The sequence below is a fragment of the Vitis riparia genome, chromosome 14 (assembly GCF_004353265.1).
Source record: "Vitis riparia cultivar Riparia Gloire de Montpellier isolate 1030 chromosome 14, EGFV_Vit.rip_1.0, whole genome shotgun sequence".
Lineage (NCBI taxonomy): Eukaryota > Viridiplantae > Streptophyta > Magnoliopsida > Vitales > Vitaceae > Vitis > Vitis riparia.
In genome coordinates, this window is record NC_048444.1 from 13706505 (window position 1) to 13730001 (window position 23497).

At 35.9% G+C, this 23497-nt stretch overlaps 1 protein-coding gene across 2 annotated transcripts in view; it reads left to right on the plus strand.

The window, feature by feature from the left end:
- LOC117930769 (valine--tRNA ligase, chloroplastic/mitochondrial 2) overlaps nt 1-23497 on the plus strand; it is a 50856-nt gene that overhangs the window by 1906 nt on the left and 25453 nt on the right. For both annotated transcript variants that reach the window (XM_034851477.1, XM_034851478.1), the window contains exons 5-11: nt 2851-2945; nt 4865-4956; nt 5230-5283; nt 12431-12483; nt 12584-12651; nt 18436-18511; nt 22931-23014. In XM_034851477.1, the coding sequence (XP_034707368.1) occupies nt 2851-2945; nt 4865-4956; nt 5230-5283; nt 12431-12483; nt 12584-12651; nt 18436-18511; nt 22931-23014 (522 nt within the window). The remainder of the gene's footprint in view (nt 1-2850; nt 2946-4864; nt 4957-5229; nt 5284-12430; nt 12484-12583; nt 12652-18435; nt 18512-22930; nt 23015-23497) is intronic.

A 23497-nucleotide genomic window follows, 5' to 3' on the forward strand; every position in this document is an offset into this window, starting at 1 on the left:
AATGATTTTGATTCCTCTCTTCTCTATGGTATTGTGATTCACCTCCATTCCCAATTCTTTTTTATTTTTTTATAGACAAAAGCTTGTATTAAGAAGCACAAAAAAGGAAAAGAAAAGAAAAAAGGAGGGGGGGGGGGTGCACTCAACGTATACAGGCAATATACAAAAAAAAAAAACAACCCAAGCACCAAAAAAGAAAGAAAAAACCTAGAAAAGAGCGAGACTAGCCACAATAAAGAGACTCTAGAAAATTCAGATGAGAGAGGATCTCCGAATCCAGCAACTGTTTAGACCACTCCACAAGGGATCTGAAAAAGAGAACCCTCAGCCTTTGGTCCGACAATTATTCATCTTTGAAGATCCTTCGGTTGCGCTCTCCCCAAATACACCAAAATAAGAAAATCGAAGCCAGCTGCCAAACTACTCTTTTCTTCTTCCCTAGTCCCTTGAATTTCTATTATAGGAGAAAATTTCTCACTAAAGCCGGGAATACCCAAACCAAACCCAAAGTTGTTAACAACAATGTCCAAAGTTGTTTTGTCCTATCACAATGAATCAAAATATGATCAGTTGACTCTTCACTATCTTTACAAATACTACATCTATTAACCAAGGGCCATCCCCTCTTCATCAACATATCTACCGTTAATATCTTCCCCCACATTGCTTCCCAAGCAAAAAAATGAGTTTTGAGAGGAGTGCCTGATCCCCAAACCTCTTTAGTTGGAAATAAAAGATTGTTCTTAGCCCTTAGAGAAATATAATAAGACTTGATACTATACTTTCCCTTCCCATCATTTTTCCAAATTAAAGTGTCCTCCTCTTCTCACACTTTTGAAGAAGAGATGTGTTCCAAATAATTAGACACCTCCTCTAGCTCCCAATCTTGGAAGGGTCTACTAAAAGAAACCTCCTAACATCCACCTCTACCCCCTCCCCTTCCCCGTAAATCTGCCACGGTTGCATTCTTGTGGGATGAAAGCTTGAAAAGAGTTGGGTAAACATCCTTCAACTTAATCTCCCCAACCTAACTATCCCACCAAAATCTTGTGCGTTTACTGTTTCCAATGCAGATTGGTTCTAAGAGTGAACTTTTCCCAGCCTTTTCTAACGTCTTTCCAAAGACTTAGCCCATAAGAATTCCTCACCTCTCTAGTGGTCCAACCCCCCTCCACCTCCCCAAATTTTCCAAGAATGACTTTTCTCCAATGACTTTCCCTCTCAAGGGAACATCTCCATAACCATTTGCCTAACAAGGCTTGATTAAGACCCTCCAAGTGCCTTAGCCCCAATCCTCCATGCTTCTTATCCTTACAAATCTCTGCCCAATTTACCAAGTGAAACTTCCTCCTCTCTTCCATCTTCCCCCACAAAAAAGTTCCTTTGAATTCTCTCTAATTTGGTTATCACTTTCTTAGGAATTACAAAGAGCAACATTGATGAGGATGAATCTCCAAGATATATATCAAGAAAGGGAATTAGTATTAGTTGCAATTAAAATAGGATTAATATTACTTGGAATTAAATTAGGATTGGTATTTGTTGGAGTCTAATTAGGATTAGTTAGTTGAGTTATAATATAATTAGAGTTTGAGTTATGATAGGTTATTAGAGTCCTAGTAGACTTTGGATGTTATAATTAGAATTAGAATCATAATAGGTTATTAGAATCCTAGCAAACTTTGGATTTCTTAGAGAAGCCTATAAATAGGCTAATCAATGTAAATCAAAGGGATGATTGATATTAATAATATTATGTTTTCTTTCATTGCAAGGTTGTAACCTTTAATGGTGAGACTCCATTGATTTTCTTCTAGGTGACTCTTAGAAAGCTTTAGTGAGACTCTAAGGTTTTCGATCTTTTCTTCGTTGTTTTTTTCTCTCTCTCTATTTCTTATCTTATATTTTTCTCTGCCATAAAATTTATTCCTTGTTCCTCTTCTTACACCCTAAAAATAAAACCCTAGCCCACCTACCCTTGAGTGTAGGCAACCATCCTAGGATTGTCCTATATTAGACATAAAATAGATCGGGAGGCTTGAGAGAGTACTTTTTATAAGGACGAGTCTTCCTCCTTTGGATAGATACTGTTTTTTCCATGCAGCCAATTTCCTCTTGAATCTCTCCTCTATTACATTCCAAACACCAATTGACCTATGTGGGGCTCCAAGGGGTAAACCTAGATAAGAAGTAGGAAATCTCCTCACTTTGCATCCAAATAGGACAATAGCTCTGTCCACATCCTCCATGCCCCCTATTGGAATGATTTCACTTTTTTGCAAATTTATCAAGTCCTGAAACCAACTCGAAACAAGTGACAATCCACTTTCAATATTCCAGTTGATCTTCATCATCCTCACAAAAGAGGAGAGTATCGTTTGCGAGTAATAAATGAGAAACTTGAACCCTTTCTTCCCCTCTACCTTCTATCTTAACACCCTTAATAAAACCTCCCTCCTTAGCCTTAGCAATTAATCTGCTGAAAGCTCCCATAATAAAAACAAACAGTGAAGGTGAGAGTGGGTCCCTCTGCCTCAGCCCCCAATTCTATTATCACATGCCAAATGCACTGAAAGAGTCAATGCCTCTTCAACTTCCACAATTTTGGCTACAATGTTATGATCCAGTATCAGATTTCATTGTGTTTTGTTTTACACCAAAACTTCTGAGGTGGTGCGTGTTCTTTGTTCTTTGTTCTTTCTTTATTAATACATGAAGCTGAATGTATTATGTATGTTTATGGTAAGTTTAATCCATTTTTCTTTTCAGGTGGTATTTCATATTCCAAATTCTCTTGTTTGCATTAATTTTTATTTTTAATCATTTACATTTATTTATTTATTTGCTCAGTTGGTTGTGGAAAGAATGCTTGCATCTGAAGGAATAAAAAGGGCTGAATTGAGTAGAGATGAGTTCACAAAGCGAGTTTGGGAGTGGAAAGAGAAGTATATCTTGCTGTCCCTCCCCATTTGATCTTCTTTATGCTATTTATGGTTTTCAATTGATTATTCCTATCACCTGTTGCATAGCGTTATGTTGCACCATGCATCTCTCTCTCTCATCCATTCCTCCCTCCTTCTCTCTCTATTTGTTTGTTGTTCCTAGCAGTCATTATGTGTTATAAAAGCCAAAAGTCCCACTACGAGGATGTGCTTATATGTATTTTTGTGTGTTGGTTTATAAACGCATGTTAGAAATGTTCTTGTTGATAGATAAAATGGACAAAAAGTTTAAAGGGCCTACCTAACAGGATGTGGAGAAGAGTAAAATAGTTTAAATAACATCTTGAAGTTCAGAAAAAAATTGTTCCTCTTTCTTTGAAGTTTAGGATTACAACATATACATACAAGACTACTCTTGAGTACATGCAAAAGGAAAAAAAATAAAAAGATGCAGCTTTGCAAACAATCACTATCCTGAAAATAGAAAAAGTAAAAACTAAATTAGAAACATTGACTCAGCTGATTCCATCCCTTAATTTACTCTACTAAATCAAATCACAATGTTCCATTTACAACACTAAATAAACTCTCCCACATATTTTATGATTTTCGACACATCTATCAGAAGAAAATATTGGAAGTAGAACACTGAAGTATTTGCACAATATTTTATTGATTCTCCATGGCTAATTGAAATCCTAAACAATTCCTTCCACCCTTTCTTTCTTCATCGACTCTTTATTGTGGTAAGATAGGATCTTAAGATCTTTTGAACTTGTTCAATTTTATGTAAGACAAGTACTAAACTTCAAAAGATTTTCGAAGGTTGTGAAACTATTTGATAGTTCTCGAAATAATTATGAGTCATTAGCAAGCTTGTGGCAAGTTGTATGTCATGGATGGGAGGAAGTTCATTAGGCAATTATGCAGGCCTCAAGTTAGAAAAATCATCAAGGATATTCTGTACTCCTATTGGATATTCCTTATCTTTCTCTTTAAATTCATCCACTTCCTGTGCCATTAAAGCAAAAATAAGTTTAGTTTTTGTGCTCTCCATTTCACATTGACACATGGTAAATACCTTTTTTGGTTGTCTCATTCGGCTTCTTAACAGGTGGAACTTTTTTCATTGGACAAAGGATCTTCTTATGCTCATTGTGTATGAGAGTATATGTATTTTCATAGTCATCATGCTGAACCTTTCTATAAAAAAAGCCAAGGTCTTCCAAACAAAATGTGACTCACTTTTGTTGGTAAGACCTCACACCATACAAACTCTTCAAAGTGCTTACCAGAAAGGAATGTGACCAAGCAATGGTAACTTACTCGAATGGAGGTGTTGTTAACCCATGCTACTTGGAATAGATTTGGATGTTTCTTTGTTTTAAGGTTTATCTTCTCAACAAGCTCTTGCTAAGCTATATTTAAACTGCTAAATCCATCAACAACCATGGTACATAAGCTTCCTTGACAAGAGATACGTGTGTGGAAAATGCTATGCCACCGATCTTCTTCTCTTTTCACCTTTAGGATGGCTAACAAATGTCATATTACAAGACTATGGCCTTATGTCATACCATTATAGTTATTACATTCTTCACTAAGTTCATCTTCATTGTGGGTCTCCTCTTCTTTGGATAATTTTCCAATTCAAATTCTGGTTCTTCAACACAAAAGTGTAAACTTTTGCTTAGACACACAAAAATATAATGACCATGCCCACCACCCTTCACAGGCTATTAATTCATTAGATGAGTTTCCAGATACAACAGTTACTTTTTCTTCTAACCAATGTATCATATTGTTGTAGAATATCCAATGTTTAAGCTTGATATGCTCACATTAGATGGAAAATTTGAGATACTGAAGTTGTCCTATTACTCTCCCTATCTGGATTTTTTATTTGATGTTTTATTTTTTAGGTACGGTGGAACCATTACAAATCAGATTAAGAGACTCGGGGCTTCCTGTGATTGGACAAGGGAACACTTTACCCTTGATGAGCAGCTAAGTCGTAAGATAGTTTTCTAACCAGTAAAACTCCAACCAATTTAAAAAGTTTGTGAGATGGTTTGGATTGTCTTCATATATTTGGTAGAAGGATAGCATATGAGGTCTAATTGTTAAGTTTTATACAACATGGATGTGAAGCTTGATTTTGTTGTTTGTCAAATTATTTGTTAAACTTGTACCGCGGTTTTTATATGCTTCTGAAACTGTCTATTAAAAGTTTAATAATTTAACACCTTGTAATATGTTCTGAGGCTATGATTTTTAATTGTTGCAGGGGCTGTAATTGAGGCCTTTGTTAGGCTTCATGAAAGAGGCTTAATTTATCAAGGTATAATCTAAATTACTTTACCAAATATTTTGATGGTTGTAGCTCAATAGCAACTTTTTTTTTTTGATACCTAACTTGAAAATTTTAAGGTAGATTTTTAAGTTTGTGAACACCGTTATCCAAAAACTAGGTTATTTGTTGACCAGATGTTTTCAAATAAATAATTGATTTGTTTAACATTATTATATCATGTGGTTTAACTATAAATTGTACCATCAAGGGGTTTCTAGGCAATGTGGCTGATACTTAGTTTATTTAAAATATAAGAAGTTAAACATAAGGGTTTCAAGAAACATCTGCCGGTTGCTAGAGAAAGCTACATTCAATGCCTGCAACTCTTTGGGTCTGTTTGTGTCAAAGTAGAACTTCAATCTTTCTTTCTATTGGACCATCATGGATGTTCGACGGTTCTCTTAGAGTGTCAGTAGAATTATTAATAGCCTCTTGTAATGGTAAGCAAGATAGTATTTCCTCTATGATACTGTTGCTGCTTGTTTTCTTTGCTCTTCAGTTTGATACACAGATAAAGAATACCTTTGGTAATCGTAAGTGAAGTATGGTTTTTTCCAATTTCCTGCCACTAGAATTCTATATTTCTTCAAGAACTATGTTTGCTTGGATTCCTAACTTGATGCAGTGCAACAACACAGAGTGACAAAAGAATTTTGTTGTCTACAAAGAGGAGAGCTATATGATTGTTCCACAAAAAATAATAAGTTGATTGCTTGGGGCCACTCACTTAAGAGGGGACACTTGCTCACTCTCCTGAAAATGCACTCATGTCTCTGATGGTGGCTAAGAAAATTCAGCAGACACTCATTTCTCCTTTTCTTACAAAACTTAAATAGTTGGAGGAAAATGTTCAAAATTCAAAAGTTGGAAGTCAGCCTTTTTTTTCTTTTCTCTTTTCCAAGAAAAAGAAAAAAAAAATGTTGGCTAGCTTTCATTAGTCACTAATGTCAACTTTCTTGTAGCTGTTTTGAGCTCACATTTTGTTGATCTCTGTTTACTTGAAACTTCATTATCCTAATGCTTCTCTTTCACTGAAAAACAATTGAATAGTAAGTCAGATTTATCCATACTGCTACACTCAACTTCATGCAAGAAATCCTTGGTCTGAGTTACTTTGGGTTGGCTACTTGAATCCTTTCTGCCATATTGCTCCACTTAAGTCCCCAACTAAATAACTTCCAATTATCTCACTGCTTGAATCCATATTTGTTTTGCCCTCCCTCTTGCTTCTTTCTGCCTTAAACTGGAATCAAGTCACTCTTCTGCACTGGTCAGTGATTGGTGTTTGCTGCACATGGTGAATCATCATGGACCACTGTCTTATCTTGTCCTCAGTATATGTCATCTCTGGCTTCTTGGGAATGCATGCATTTCTATTCCATATTTTCTTGTATTGCCACCCATCCATTTTGACATCCTTCCTCCTGGCTGCTGCATCGCATAATCATGCTAAATAATAGATTGCATCACAAGTTGTCTCAAATTCATGTTTAACCATCTGAAAATCCACTATGATTCAATGTTGACCAATGTTGAAAATATTGATATCGGTGGAAATATTGTGACCAATTTTTTGGGATGGGAAGTTCGTTAAAATTAAAAAAGTTGTGGAAATTAAAAAAACAAATGAAAATGTTGGATGAAACTTTTTTTTTTGTTGATCACAAACAATGATATATTAATTATATATAAAAAGAACATTAGAAGGATGAGGAGTCCTCCCCACAATTACAAAAACCTGATCAAAACATGATTGAACTTCTCCACTATACAAGGAGCCTATACAAGAAGGTTTAGACCACAAAACAATATACATTGATGTCATCTCCACAAGTCCTAACTAAGCTCCTCTCAATGTTGTCTTAACACTTTTGATCTATACACCGAATGCCAATTAGGCTGAATAACATTGAAAGGAATGGCTTTGAAAGCATTAGTGCAAGAGGCTCAGAAAGAGGAATACAAATGAAGTAAATCCCATGTCTTTGGTATCCTCCATTTATCTAAAAAAATTCTAGCATCTCTCTCGTTGCATAATACAAAGCAATGTGAGACAAACAATTTGCCAAATAGTCTTGCCTCTAATGGAGCTCCTCAAACCACCTATACATGAAATGATCATTGTATCACATATAATCTTGGATGGGACACAATCAATCCTAGCTTGTCTGACAACATTGAGAGGAATGCCTTTCAAAGTAATGGTGTAAGAGCCTCAAAAAGAGGAATAAAAGTGAAGCAAATCGCATGTATTTAGCATCCTCCATTTATCCTAAATTTTTTTAACATCTCTCTTATTTCACAGTCTAAAGCAATGTGAGAATCAATTTGCCAAAGGGTCTTGCCTTTAATGGAGCTTTCTAAACCCTTATATGAATTGATCATCATGTTGCATATATTCTTGGTTATGACCAAATCAATCCTAGCTTGTCTAAATAGACTGTGCCAAAACCCTAAAGTTATTAGACAATGATTAGGCTCTCACATATGGGGCAGATGGAGACAAGTGCACATGACTCATGAGTGAGGGTTGATATGATTGACTTTCAAGATTCTCAATCTCCAAATTAGTGAGATTGCGATGAAAATTAAGATTCCAAGAAAAAGAAGAAGATTGGCTAAGAATAGCTCAAATGTTAGGATTATTAATTGTAACATTTCAAGAATATTTTTTATTTATTTTATTGGTTGTTTTAGATTCTCGCTATCACAAATTTTATTTATTTTTTTGATAAGAAACAAAATATGTACTAAATGTAGGTAAAGAAGTATTTTAGAAGGATGAAGAATCCTCCCCATATTTACAAAAATTGATTAAAAAAATGTAAGATTGAAGTTCTTCAGTATACTGAGGAGATATACATTGGTATAGTACCACATAAGGATATACAATATAAAGCATCTCATTACTCCATGAGGGCTAACACATCTCCTTCTACTTTTCTTACTATCCAAGCCATTTTGATCTGTGCACTAAAACTAGTAGGGTTGACCAACATTAAGAGAAGTGTCCTTAAATGCTGTTGTGCAAGAGACCTAGAAAGAGAAATAGAAATGAATTAGATCCCATAGTGCCTTTGATGTCCTCCACTTGTCCTATAAATTCCTAGCATTTCTTTCCTACCACACTATCCAAATCAATGTGAGGTAAAAGGTTCGCCAAAGGAGCTTGCCTCCACTAGTGTTGCCCTATATAAGATGATCATCATGTCATATATACTCCTAGGAGGAGCCCAATCTAAACTGGCTAGTCTCATTAGTCTGTGTCATAGCCTTAAAGTCAATAAACAATGTAAAAAAAGATAATCAACTGTTTTTCCACTCTTCATGCACAAAATGCAATAGTTAGGACTAAGAGTTTTGTAAGGTCTTCTCAATTGTAGCATGTCATTAGTGTTTACTTTCTTGTGTGCCACTAGTCAATTATAGGCCTTGACCTTAGATTCTATAAAAAATTAATTGGATTGAAAACAATTGGATTTGATAGATTGGACAAGATTAAGACGAAGGTACCATAAATAAGGTGAAAGAATTCTTCGTCTTCTTGTCTAGAGAAGGAAATTCGAAAGCTTGAATGTTTGGTGAATTACAATTGCTCTCCTCTCTCAATCAGGGGAAAGGGCCCCACAGTGGGGGTTTAATTGTCTCACTTTGAGGTCGCGGACTTGTTTCCCTGATTGGATGATGGTTTGTAAGTTTAGAAGGGCTTTCGGGCAGCTTATTGTCATTCTTAGGGATTAGCTAGCTTTCTAAGGGTTTGGGTTTGGGTGGTTTGTATTAGGCTTGCCCCTTTATTCTTTTGCTAGCCTTTAGGCCTTTTTTTTTTGTATACTGCATGTGTACTTGGCTGTGCCTTTTGCTAGCACTTTTTTATTACCTATCAAAAAAAAAAAAAACCGAAAGAAGATAAAGACCAAGCTTTTGCATTTGGGACGGATGGAAACAAGTATGCATGAGTTAGAGAGGATATAGGTCTTTTAAGGTCCTTTATCTCCAAGTTGGTGTGATTACGACGAAAATTGAGGTTCCAAAAAAAAGGAGGAAGAGATGTTAAGGAGATGAGATAAGAAGATTTCCAACTGTGACAACTCTAAAAAGACTTGGAAATTGTGACCACAAAGGTTGATTCCCCTATCATAAATCTTCCCCAAAACAAATTCTTTCCTCATTACCACCACAAAGCAAGTGTGCTTAGAAAAATCCTGAAAAACTTATGCAGACTTTCGGAGGTCTCACCTGTTAGGTTATGTCCCATAAATGGAGAGAAAAAAATTTCCCTAAGAAACCTTCGAAGCCACTTTCTTAAGGGGGCACAATTCCTTAGAAAAATCTTCCTAAACCCCAATTCGCCTTCCACCTTAGGCTTACACACTAGGTTTCAACTTATGAGATGATCTCTCTTACCCTTACCAACCCTTAACCATAGAAAATATCTTTGTAATTCACAATCTTTGAGTCCAGTGATGATGGAATCTTGAAAAGAGAGGGGAAATATCTAAGAATGTGAGACAAACATGATTAAATTAGAATTTATCTTTTCCTTAATGATAAAAAGGCTTTTTTCCATCCATTCAATCTCCAAGAGATTTTATCAATCATTGGATCCCGAAAAGCTCTTGCTTTTGGGTTTCCCCTAATGGTGGATCGAGGTAGGATAATGACCAATTAGAGACTTTGCAGTTAGGCATCAAAGCCAACCTACTGATTTGGTTCCGACTCATGTTTATATCGGGGAGAGTACTATTGTCTAAATTGATCTTAAGTCCTGATATGTGCTAAAAAACCAACAAGATTAGCTTGAGATTTTACAAATCTTCCATACCAATTCTTGAAGAAAAGATGATGTCATTTGCGAATTGCAAATGAGAAACTCTAGTCCTCCTACCCACTATTAATCCTTCCAATAAACAGTCTCCTATTCTCTCAACATCCTACTTGAAACAACAGTTTCAATAGTGAAAAGGAATAGGACAAAAGGATCTCCTCCTTTTAAACCCTTGGTTGCTTAACTCATCCTTTGGCATTTTCATTCACTAAGACCGCAAAGTTTTTCCAAGACAAGCAATTCCTCATCCAAGACTTCTATCTTGTACTAAACCCTTTCCTTTCTAGAGCATGGTCTAGATGGGCCATTGGATCTCACTACCCATTTTCAATGAATTGAATTGTTGATGCATTAAGAAGGAACCATTGGATGGCTTCATTGATTTTTTTTTTACCCATTTTATCCCAAAAATCCATAGAAGATGGCCAATAAATCAATAGCTTTCTATGACAAAGTAAGAAAATAATGGTTGTCGCATAAAAAATGATTATCCCAATTTTATTAGTGATTTTAATTGGTAGCTAGCCGGTTCTTTTACAGTGATTTGATACCCGTCAATATTTTTTCCTTGATACCCAATGACTAATTTTTTGCTAAAATATTGGGATTTATATTCCATGTTGTTGATAGAATTGTTAAAGTTCCCTAGTAAAATGATTTTATTCTATGGATTGACAACCTTCTACCGTTCCGATTTTATGTCACTTTTTGCAATTGCAAGAAAGGTTAGCTTAGAGCTGGAAAAGATCTAAAGGGATCCCCTATGGTGGGTGGGGCTTTGGAGAAAAAGCTTCATCTAGTCAAGTGGTCAATAATTTGCACAAACAAGAGGGAGGGGGGATTGGGCTTTAGAAGGTTGTCAATCCTTATCAAAACGCTTCTAGGTAAATGGTGTGGGAGATTTGGATTAGAGAGGGATTCTTTTTGGGAGATGGTGATGAAAAGTAAATATGGTGAGGAAGTGAGAGGATGGTGTGCTAGAATTGTTAGGGAAAGTTATGGAGTGGGAGTGTGAAAGACAATAAGAAGTGGGTGTCAGAAGTAGGATCGGGTTTGTTAGGGGAGGGGGGGGGGGGGGGGCGGGTGGGGGGGCAATGGGTGGAGGGTGAAATTCTGGAAGGATAAGTGGTGCGGTGATTTTACCCTTAGGGAGACTTTTACTACCTTGTTTTCATATCCTTCACTAAAGATGCTTGGGTAGCTGAGATATGAGATCAAGAAAGGGAAAGAGAATGTTGGAATCCTCAATTCTTGAGGCAATTCCATGATTAAGAGTTAGAGGGGGTGAAGACTTTTTTCAAGCAATTCGAAATGAAGTCTATTGGTAGGGAAATTGAAGATTACTTATCAGAAAAGAAAAAAAAGAAAAAAGAAAAAAAAAAGGGAAATTGAGGATAAAATGGTATAGAGGATCCAGAAGTTTTTTATTTTTTTTATAGTTAAATCTCTTTATTCCTCTTTGTCCATTGGAAGCATTGAGACCCTTCCATTCCGTCTTTGTTTGGAATTCTTGGACTTAGGTGAGAGTCAGATTCTTCGCTTGGGAAGCTGCTTGGGGTAGGATATTAACTTTAGACTAGCTTATAAGGAGAAGGTGTATTATTTTGCAAAGATGCTATATGTGCAAAGAAAAAGAAGAAACGATGGATCATATCCTTTTTCACTACTTGAAAGCGGTAATATTTTGGGAATTGTTTTCACTCTATTTGGAATAGAGTGGGTATTACCCTCCTTAGTAAAGAATGATCTTTTGAGTTAGCATGAAACTTTTGTAGCGAGTAAGAGGAATAATGCTCAGATAAGTGCTCCCTTATGCCTTTTTTGGACCATAGGAAGGAGAAAAATAAGTGAGCATTTAAGAATACCAAAAAAACATATCAAATACTCAAACAATCCTTAAGTATAATTTTTTGGGAATGGGTTAAAGTGCACATATGAGTTGATTCATTGTTGATGTTCGACTTTATCGATTGATTAAGCTCCATGTAATGGTTGGGGGTTGTTTCTTATGTTCCCCTTACCTAGTTATGTGGTGCCTTTGTATGCATTATATATACTTCAGTGCGTTCTTTTGTTAGACGCCATTAATACAATGAATATTTACCTATTTAAAAAAAATGAATTGTTAAAGTCCGATAATGAAAATAATATTCAAGTTATTTTCTCTTTTTCCTTTCTTGGCGTTCCAGGTTATTTTTACAGCTAAGTCACATATTTCTCAAGCATAAGGTGTTTAAAAATAGTTCATTGTATCATTGATAACCTAGTTGTAGTTAGTGATCATGCGAAGTGACATTTTCTTCCTTTCAGGGTCTTACATGGTCAACTGGTCTCCTAACCTACAGACTGCAGTTTCAGATTTGGTATGTTGTATTTATAGGTCCTATTGTGGGTGCCACTGATTTGCTACTTTTATGCTTTGAAATTTAGCATGTTACAAAAACCTTCTTTATGTGGTGTTAGGAAGTTGAATATTCTGAAGAACCTGGTACTCTCTATTATATTAAGTATCGCGTTGCTGGAGGTTCAAAGTAATTACTATACTATCATTTCCTACTCTTTGCACAAAAAGTATTCTTGATTTCCTTTTTACATATTTTGTTCAAAAGTTTCTTGTTGTTTTACTTGTAATTATGGTATTCTGAGACGTAACATGTCAAGTATGCAGGTGCATTATAGTGGTTTGGTAATTACTCTTGTCTGTTGTGGAATGCATAAAGCAATTTTGCTCATTTTATCTATATTTGGACAATTTACTTGTCCTTTTGCAAGAGTTATGATAACTGGAATTCTCCAAGGCATTAGAGACTATGGGTTAAAAAAAGATGATCAAAGGATCAGTTTCTGCTTGAAGGTTGGGGACCAAGAATGTCAAAATTTCATTATAGTTAAATATGCTCCTACCAAATTAATGTAGTGCTTTGGATTCACTATTATTTATCAAAAAAAAAAAAAAAAATTGGATTCACCATTTACTATGTTCAAGGCTCAAACTTTTGTAGGAAAAAAGAAGTTTTACAATTCAAGTTTCAAATATTAAGAAAAAGTATAAAATTGATAAAAATAAAATAAACTGTAAACCTGGAAAGGCAAAATGGGTATCAAGACCTAACTTTGTAATGAGGCTTTTCTTTCCTATTTTCCTTGTGGAAGGAAACAACTTTGCTAATGTTGCTTAACGACACTATGCACAAACTTATTTGCTTGAGCATTGTTATGGTTCTAATGTTAGAGTTCCTTAGTGTTGGATTCATTTAGGTCCTCTTTCAGCCTCTTACCATCTTGGAGGTGAAGTCCTAGGAAACTTGGTTAAAAGAAGGGGACAAGAACACTAAATTCCTTCATAAAATGGAAAATGCTTAGAAAATGATGAATTTTTTAGCCAAGATTAAGGTAAATGGTAGCTGGCTTTTTGAGGAGGATGAGATAAAGGAGGGAGTAACTTAGTCTTTTTGTAGCCTTTTATTTGATTTTGGTGATTCAAGACCAAGTATTGGTGGATTGTCATTGGGGGTTTGAGTAAAGAAAGGACTTTAAGAAGAAGGGAGTTAGAGGAACTGTTGGTTAAGGAAGAGGTCCATTGGAGGCTTTAATCTAGGGTCAAGTGAATAAAAGAAGGAGATTGCAGTTCTAAGTTCTTTCATAGAGTGGCCAATGGAAAGCGAAACAGGAAGTTCATTAAGTCATTGGTCTCTAAGGAGGGATGACTCTAAGCAACATTGAAGTTATTTCAAAGGAGATTGTAAATTTCTTTGGGAAGCTCTACTCCTAATCTGTAGGTGCTTCTTGGAGGGTTGAAGGTTTAGATTGGGTCCCTATTTCTTGAGAGAGTGCGGTTTGGCTAGACAAGCCTTTCTCTGAAGAGGAGGTACGCCTTGCAGTTTTCCAATTGAATAAGGAAAAGGCCCTTGGCCTAGATGGGTTCACTATTGCAGTGTATCAAGAGTGCTGGGATGCGATCAAAGAGGACCTTATGAGGGTGTTTCTAGAGTTCCACACTAATGAGATAATAAATCAAAGTACAAATGCTACTTTCATTGCTTTGGTGCCCAAGAAGGAAGAGGTTCAACCCAAAATAGAGATCTTAGATGAGGGGATGTTTGTCTTCAACAAGTTTTGCAATCCTTGTTAATAGAAATGCAAAGGGTTGGGTTAAGGCCATTAGAGGTTTGAGACAAGGAGACCCCCTTTCTCTTTTTCCTTTTACCTTAGTAGCAGATGTTCTAAATAGGATGATAATTAGAGCAGAGGAACTTCGATGGTTTCATAAGAGAAAGTGAGTTAATTGACCCCCCTTTACGGAATGCTTCTTTCACTTGGTCAAACATGCAAGATTCCCTAGTGTGTAAGAGATTGGACTGGTTTCTATACTCAAATGAGTTGGAGTAAAATTTTCCTTAAAGTCTTGAAGTTCTTTCTAGACAGGCCTTGGAGCATTGCCCGATTGTTTTAGACACCAATCCGTTCAAGTGGGGATTTAGATTTGAGATCATGTGGTTGCGACACCCAAAGTTCAAAGATTGCTTTAGTAGTTGGTGGAGAGTTTTTTAGGGTGATGGGTGGGAAGGACATAAGTTCATGAGGAAGCTATAATTTGTTAAGTCCAAATCGAAAGAAAGGAATAAAGAATCATTTGGAGAGCTAAAGGAAAGGAAAAAGAGCATCCTTAATGATATTGTTAACATTGATGCTATTGAGCAAGAAGGGAATCTTTCTCATGAGCTTTCAACACAAAGGACTTTGAGAAAAGGGGAGTTGGAGGAACTATCGTTGAGGGAAGATGTACATTGGAGACAAAAAGCTAGGGTGAAATGGGTAAGAGAAGGGGACTGCAATTCAAAGTTTTTTCACAAGGTGGCTAATGGTAAACGAAATATGAAATTTATCAAGATCTTGGAGAACGAAAGGGGAATAGTGTTGGATAATATTTATAGTATCTCAGAGGAGATATTGCATTTTTTTTAAAAAGCTTTATACAAGCCCCCTGGATAGTCTTAGAGGGTAGAATGCTTAGATTGGTCCCCCATCTCAACAGAGAGTGCTTCTAGGTTGGACATCCCTTTTACCGAAGAAGAGATTTGTAAAGTCATTTTTCAGTTAGATAGGGATAATAAGGCACCAAGGCCTGATGGTTTTACCATTACTTTGTTTCAAGAATGTTGGGATGTGATCAAGGAGGACTTAGTGAGGGTGTTTGTAGAGTTTCACAGGAGCGGGATAATCAATCAAAGCATTAATGCCACCTGCATAGCTCTAGCGCCCAAAAAAAATTTCAGAATTTAGACATATTAGCGTGATCACATGTCTGTACAAGATAATAACCAAAGTCTTATAAGGGTGATTAAGAGATATACTCCATGAAACTATCCATACTACTCAAGGAGCTTTTGTTCAAGGGAAGGAGATTTTGGATGCGGTTCTGATAGCCAATGAGATAATGGATGAGAAAAGACACTTAGGAGAGGAAGAAGTGGTTTTCAAAATTGGTTTTGAAAAGGTATATGATCACGTGGATTAGGATTTTTGGATCATGTATTGGAGAGGAAGGAATTTAGTCCTAGATGGAAGACTTGGATGAGAGGTTGCTTGTCCTTGGTAACTTTTGTAGTCCTAGTGAATGCTAATGCCAAAGGGTGGGTCAAAGCAACTAGAGGATTGAGACAAGGAGATCCTCTGTCCCCTTTTCTTTTTACTATCGCAACTGACGTGTTAAGTAGGATGATGTTGAGAGCAAAGGAGAGAAGTCTGTTGGAGGGCTTTAGTGTAGGTAGGAATAGAACAAGAGTGTCCCATTTGCAATTTGCAGATGACACCATTTTCTTTTCTAGGGCCCATGTAGCATCAACCTCGATCAGGATTATCTCATTAGGTTGGTATTTTCACTTGATTGCAAGACTTCTAATTGGCCTATTCCCTATGTGGGTCTTCCCTTGAGGGGGAACCCAAAGGCTTGTGTTTTTTGGGATCCAGTGATTGAGAGAATCTCGCGAAGATTAGATGGATGGAAAAAGACTTATTTATCATTAGGTAGAAGGATAACTCTCATCCACTCGTGCCTTTCTCATATTCCTAGCTGCTTTCTATCCTTGTTCAAGATTCCCACTATAGTGGTTGGAGAAATTGAGAAATTGTAAAGAGACTTTCTTTGGTTAGGTGTTGGGGAATGCAAGAGAGACCATCTTATTAGTTGAGATTTAGTGTGTAAGCCAAAGGTGGAAGGGGGATTGGGGCTTGGGAAGATTTCTCTAAGGAATCGTGCTCTTTTAAGAAAATGGTTGTGAAGGTTTCTTAGGGAAAGTTCTGCTTTGCGGCATTAGGTCACTCTAAGCATATATGAGACACATACTGATAGATGGGATGCCAACACTATAGTCAGGTGGTCACATCGTTGCCCTTAGAAGGCTATTGCATAGGTTTTTCAAGATTTTACTAGGTACACTCAGTTTATGGTGGGAGACGGGGAGAGAATTTGTTTTGTGGGGGGACCAACCTTTAGGCTCCCAATTTCCAGGATTTTTCAGAATAGTCACAGCTAAAAATCTTCCTATCTCTTCAATTCTTGGGTTTAATTTCCATCAGAACCTTTCCAATTCCGAAATAGAAGAATTAGAAAGCCTCATGTCTTCTCTTACTTGTTTGCACTTAACCCCATCTATTCTAGATGTGAGAACTTGGTTTTTATCTTCTTAATGGTTATTTACAGTTAAGTCTTTCTTTTTAGTCTTGTCCCACCTTTTTTATTCATCTCCTACTTTCCCTACTAATTTTGTTTGGAAATCTCAAGTCCCTTTTAAGGTTAAGTCATTTGTTTGGTTAGTGGTACACAAGAAGGTAAATACTAATAACATGCTATAGTTGAGAAGACCCTATAAAGCTCTTAGTCTTGATATCTGTAAGTTGTGTATGGAGTATAGAGAATCAATAGATCATCTTTTCTTACATTGTCCTTTGACGATGGGGCTATGACACAAATTATTTCAAATAGCCAAGATGGATTGAGTTCCCTTGAGAAGCATTTGTGACATGATGACCATTAATTATAAGGGATTGAGAAGATCCAAGAGAGGTCTAGTATTGTGGTAAATCCTTTGTATCGCTTTAATTTGGGTTGTGTGGCAGGAAAGAAATGCTAGGATTTTTTAGGACAAGACAAGGAATTAAGAGGTTTTATGGAATACCATTCACTTCCTTGCTTCTTTTTGGGCATCTTGTACCACAACTTTTAAGGGCATTCCTCTTAATGTGGTTCAACTAGATTGGTTAGCGGTGTGTAGCTCCAAGGGCATGGGTTAGTAAGGAGAGGTTGCTTTTTTGTAATTACCAAATGACTTTTTGCTTTTGGTATTAAGTATGTTTAGCTCTCGTTTGTGGGAGGATTCCTCATCCTTCTATTATACTTCTTAATTACTATTTCAATTTAATGCATTGCTGTTTCTTATAAAAAAAAGGAAAAAGAAAAACATATCTTGAAGTTCTCTCCTGCAAACAAAGGTCAACCAAGGAAATAACATTTAGAACTTTGTTACCAGCTTTTTGTTTCCAAACTATGATATTTGGATTCTCCAACTCCATTCAATGCACCCATATTAGCATAACATGATGAGTGTGGGTGTTAGATCCTTGTTCAAGTCTCCTATTTTGCTTCAGGTGTAGCTGTCTAGTTTTGATTTATTTATTTTAAACTTCCTTAGGTAATAATTATATTGAAAGAAAGGAGAGTTTGTTGTTAAATGAATTTTTATGGTGATATTTAGGAGTAAGGAAAAAAAAAAGATTTGAGATGAAAGAGAAAGGAAGGATAGTTCTTATTAAAGATATCTTTTCTTTTGATTGATTTCTTATTAAATTTTCATTTTTTCCCTTTTGTTATGTCATATCCAAATTTCCATACTCTTTTTTGAGATCCTTTATCCAAGTCCTGATATCCTACAATTTGTAGATGTGAAGTATCAGACATTTAGATACATACTCGGACCTGACACCCACATCAAGCCCATCCAACATACTCTCCAAAGTTTTGATATCCAAAGCTTTATTTTGTTTCTTGTCATATTGACAGCTAAACAGTGCATGAGATGGATCACCTAGAGAAAATACAAGTAATTTTCATACATATCACAACCTTGAGTCTTTTCCTTTTTAATATGCTTAAATAAACATAATCTTCAATTGATCAACTAATTTTTTTTTTGGCATTTTAGTCAACATTTTAAGACATGTATTCCACTAAATTTCAAATTACATCTATGTCATGCAGCCTTACATAGTTTGGTTACTGATGACCATTGTTATTGTGGTGTTTCTTTTGAATGAAGGAGTGACTATTTGACAATAGCTACAACACGCCCGGAGACTTTATTTGGAGATACCGCCATTGCAGTACATCCTCAGGTCTGTTAACTTGTTTATGCAACACATCTGGTTAGGAGATAAATATGTACACCAGTTGAAAGAAGTTTTGCATCTATTATGCCCATGAAATTCTTTGAACCATTTTCTGCTTTTGGTTGCAGGATATAGTCACTTTTTCACATGTTTTCCCTGGGATTTTCGCTTATTAATTTTTATTTTCAAACATAGGATTTTGATTAGTCGTTGGTCTTCTTTTTCTTATTTTAACATTTATTTTTACTACATTAGTGGGTAGATTCAAAGGATGAACTGTTTTGTATTTTTAAGGGAAAAAAGAGAATTATAATAAAGGAGAAAATGGATGTATGAGAAAGGATGAGAGATCCTTCAAAAGGAAACACTACAGTAAAAGAACTCATTTAATGCACCAAACCTAGACTAGATAACCTTATGGAATACCAAATAAAAAAAAAGCCATAGGGCCTTATTGAGGGAGAAAGTCCTAAACAAACTCTAAGAACAAAAGGTTCCCCTCTTAGCCTAAACTACACATTTCCTAGTTAGCCATCTTCGTCTCCTCCAATGGGGCATTTTAAGCCTCTAGAAAGATCAATGATACACTCCATTCACTATCTAATATGGTAGGTGCTACATCCTAGGGGATAGTGAACACTTGGGTAAATTTGACTGTCCATTTAGGTAGTTTTCTAGGTCATTCTCCTAAAAGAAAAACCTATAGTGTTGACAATCCCAGCAACAAAGTAGTTTTAGAGACCTACCAATGTAGTCATAGATGACTTGGGACCCTTACCTTGTCATGATCAAGTCGTAGATGTAGAAGTTATTGTTACTTTGTTAGTACCAACAATGATGTCTTTTAGAGCTTGAAATCAGCCAAGTTTGGAGGTCCATAGTAAGATTAAAGATGACACAAAATTGGGAACTCTTGAAGATGATACAAAATTGTGGATGTTAAAAAACATAAATCAAGTGTACTAAAAAATCATCCATTCCAAATGTTTTTAATCTAGCTGATCCAATGATCTCTAAGAATTGAAATTAAAGTTCTTGAAATTGGATAGTTGTGTCATATCTCCCAACTAGAGCCTAAAAATGTAGAGGTGGCTTTGAGAGATGAATCATGATTATCGTATCATTAGCTAAATCAATTTGTTATGAATGATGTGTGGTACGTAGTTTATAGGCGTAAAAACACTAATGTCATTGGTACCAAATGAATATTTAGGAACAAACAATATGAGAATGGTTTCATAGGGAAGAATAAGGCTAGGTTAGTAGCCCAAGTCTATTACTCAAGAGTGAAAGATTAAATGGAGAGACATTTGTTGATTTATATCTTGTCCATCTTGCTTTGCATTGTAATTGTCCATCGTGTACCATAGTGAAGAATAAGGCTAGGTTGGTAGGCCAAGGGTATCATTAAGAGTAAAAGATTAAATGGAGGGACATTTGTCCATCTATGTGCTATCTACCTTGCCTTTCATTGTAATTGTCCATTTTTAAACATTGTTATTAATGCTTCTGAAATGGACCATATACTTGAAAGAAAAGGGTTCAGTTCAAGATGGAGGTCCTGGATGAGGGGATGTTTATCGTCGATGATTTTTGCAATCTTAGTGAATGGAAACACCAAAGGTTGGGTTAAGGCATACAGAGGCTTAAGACAAGGAGATCCTCTTTCCCCTTTTCTCTTTACCATTGTGGTCGAAGTTTTAAGTAGGTTGGTAGTGAGAGCAGAGGAAAGAGGTTTATTTGAGGGGTTTCTTTTTGCAATTTGCTGACGATACTATCTTTTTTTCTAGAGCTTCCTTGAAAGATCTACAATCTCTTAAGCTAATTCTGTTGGTGTTTGGGCATCTGTTAGGGCTAAGGATTAATCTAAATAAGAACACTCTTTTTGGAATCAACATTAGTCAAGATCAAACCGCGAGGTTGGCTTTTTTGCTAGATTATGTAGTCTTTGAGTGGCCTTTAATGTATTTGGGTCTTCCTTTCGGGGGAAATCCAAAATCGATTTCCTTTTGGGATCTAGTGTTGGATGGAGTCTCTAGAAGGTTGCATGGATGGAAAAAAAACTTTTTTTGTCCTTAGGAGGTGGAATTACCCTAATTCAATCTTGTTTGTCAGACATCCTGAGCTACTTTTTATCTCTTTTCAAGATTCCAAGTTCAATAACTTTTAGGATTGAAAAAATACAAAGATATTTTCCATGGTTGGGTTCTAGGGAGGGTAAAAGGGATCATTTGGTTAGTTGGGACATAGTGTGTAGGCCTAAGGAGTTTGGTGGGCTAGGGTTTTGGAAAATTACTCTGAGGAACCAAGCTTTATTAGGGAAGTGGCTTTGGAGATACCCTAAGGAAAGTTTTTGCCTTTGGCGTTAGGTTATCTTGAGTCTTTATAGGATACATCCTAATGAATGAGACGCTAACAATATAGTCAAATGGTTAAATCGTTACCCTTGGAAGGCCATTGCATATATTCACGAAGTTTTTTCTGCACACTCTCGCTTTGTGGTGAGTTATGGGACCAGAATTCATTTTTGGAAAGATTTGTGGTGGGGGAACCAACCTTTATGCTTACAATTTCCAAGACTTTCCAAAGTCACCACAACTAAAAACCTTTCCATTTCAGCCATATTGGGATCTTATCTTCCACTAGAATCTAACTGATGTGGAGATTGAGGATCTTAAAAGACTAATGTCTTTACTTTCCCATGTACATTTAACTTCTTTTGTTCCAAATGTGAAAACTTGGGTATCGTCCTCCTTAGGAGTATTTTTAGTAAAAAAAATTCTTTTAGCCTTATCCAATTTCTCATATTTTGTTCCTTTCTACCCAATTATTTTTTTGTGGAAATCAAGAGTCCCCTCTAAGGTCATGGCCTTTGCCTGGTTAGTGGCATATAAGAGGGTAAATACTAATGACATACTATAGTTGAGAAGGCCTTTCAATGCCCTTAGTCCTGACCGGTGCATCCTATGTCAGAGTAGAGAGATGATTGATCATCTTTTCTTTCATTGTCCGATTACTTTGGGATTGTGGCATAAGATATTATTATAGGCTGGAATGACGCGGGTTTAGCTAGGTAGTATTCGCGATATGATAGTGATTTCTTTCAAGTGTTTTGGGAACTCTATTAGAGGGCAAGACTTTTTGGAGGATCATGTGTCTCTCTTTGTTGTGGATTGTGTGGAGAGGAAGGAACGCTAAGATTTTCAAGGACACTTGGAAGATGCTAGAGATGATGTGGGATTTGCTTCATTTCTATGTTTCTTTTGGGGTTTACTGTACAAACGTTTTTAAACCTTATCCTTCGAGTATAATTCAACTTAGATGGCTATCGATATGTACACCCAAGGGTTGGGTGTACAGGGTTAGGAGATGTTATACTTGTATAGACTTTTTTGTACCTTTTGCCTAGCCTTCCTTGTATAGTGTAGGTTTCTTCAAGTCTTTTTTATCAAGTCTGTATATCATGGGGTGGATTTCTCATCCTTCTTATGTTTTATTCTTTCTTAATTAGTACATTTGTTTGTTTCTGATAAAAAAAATAAAAAATAAAAAATAAAAATTAATGCTTCTAAAATAGAATGAGATTTAGAAAATCCGAGATCCATTTTGAACATGGGGATAGGTTCTTGTACGAATGGGCATGCAGTGAAACTAAAACACCTTTCTTCTTGCAACTAGATTGCAAAATGTAAGTAGGCTTGACTTTGAACATGGGGAAAATACCGTCCTCTGTTTTGAACATGGAGAAAGGTTCTTGTATGAATGGGTATGCAGTGAAACTGAAACACCTTTCTTCTTGCAACTATACTGGAAAATGTAAGTAGGGTTGACTTTCTCACATATCTGAACTCTGCACCTATTATTAGGGAATAATGAAAATGTTCTAATCATCCTTTCCTGTTAAGCTTTTTTTCAGCAAAAAGTGTGAATTATGTTCTGTTTTGGCTCATTTTTGTCTGATATACCTTTTTGTTTTATTGAGAAGATGAGTGGAATGGAGAACGAGAAATCTCCTTCCTTTGTTCAAGACTTTGATTTTTTTTCTTTTTTTGTTGTTTTTTGTTACATGGAAGAAAGAATTATAGATATATGTAAATTCCTCTGATTCTCATTCCATATATTGCATTATGGTTGATCTGAAATTAGACGCTAGATCAGTCTTGTACTGGTTCTTGTGCAAAAACAGGAATGGCTGCTCAAACAGATTTTAAACTATGCTTGACATCATTAGCTCAGAATTTTGACTCTTTGTATTCCACTAGGTGTTTATATTCTTGCTAGTTCATATAAAATACTTTAACAAGAATGACGACAGTTTTTATGTGAAGGAATTCCTGATGTCATATTTAACCTATAAATTCTTGCATGAGAGTGATAGCAGTTTTTATGTGAAACGTTTCCTTAAATTTGATCATCTTTGTGCAGGATGATCGCTATTCTAGGTATATTGGTAGGATGGCAATTGTGCCAATGACATTTGGCCGTCATGTTCCTATTATTTCTGACAGGGTAAAGGCATCTGAATACCATTGTTCTTAGTAATTATGTTATTTTATATTGTTGTTTTGTTGTGAATACAATGCTAATTTTTCCTGAAGCTTATAAGCATTGGTGGATAAAGCACATCACAATGTATATAACATGATGTTTAGAAACATGAAATTGTAATGAGAATCTATTTATGAGTTGAAGTATCAAGATATGGGAAATGGCCCTCTCAAGCATTTTGGATGGGCTAATTCATATATAAGTTGAGGCTATGAAAAAATTATGAATGTAGAAAAAACTTGTGGAAGTTTTGGAAAAGAAATTATTGAGGACTTCAATGGCATAGAGTTTCCAATTTTGAGGGATGCCTTGGAACCATAGTTTTTAAAAACTTACATTATGCGATATGATGTAAGATATGGTACATTTTTCGAAAGGAAATTGATATGTATTGTAGTCTGTATCTTATCTTAAGCATCTCTTATAATACATATACAATACATG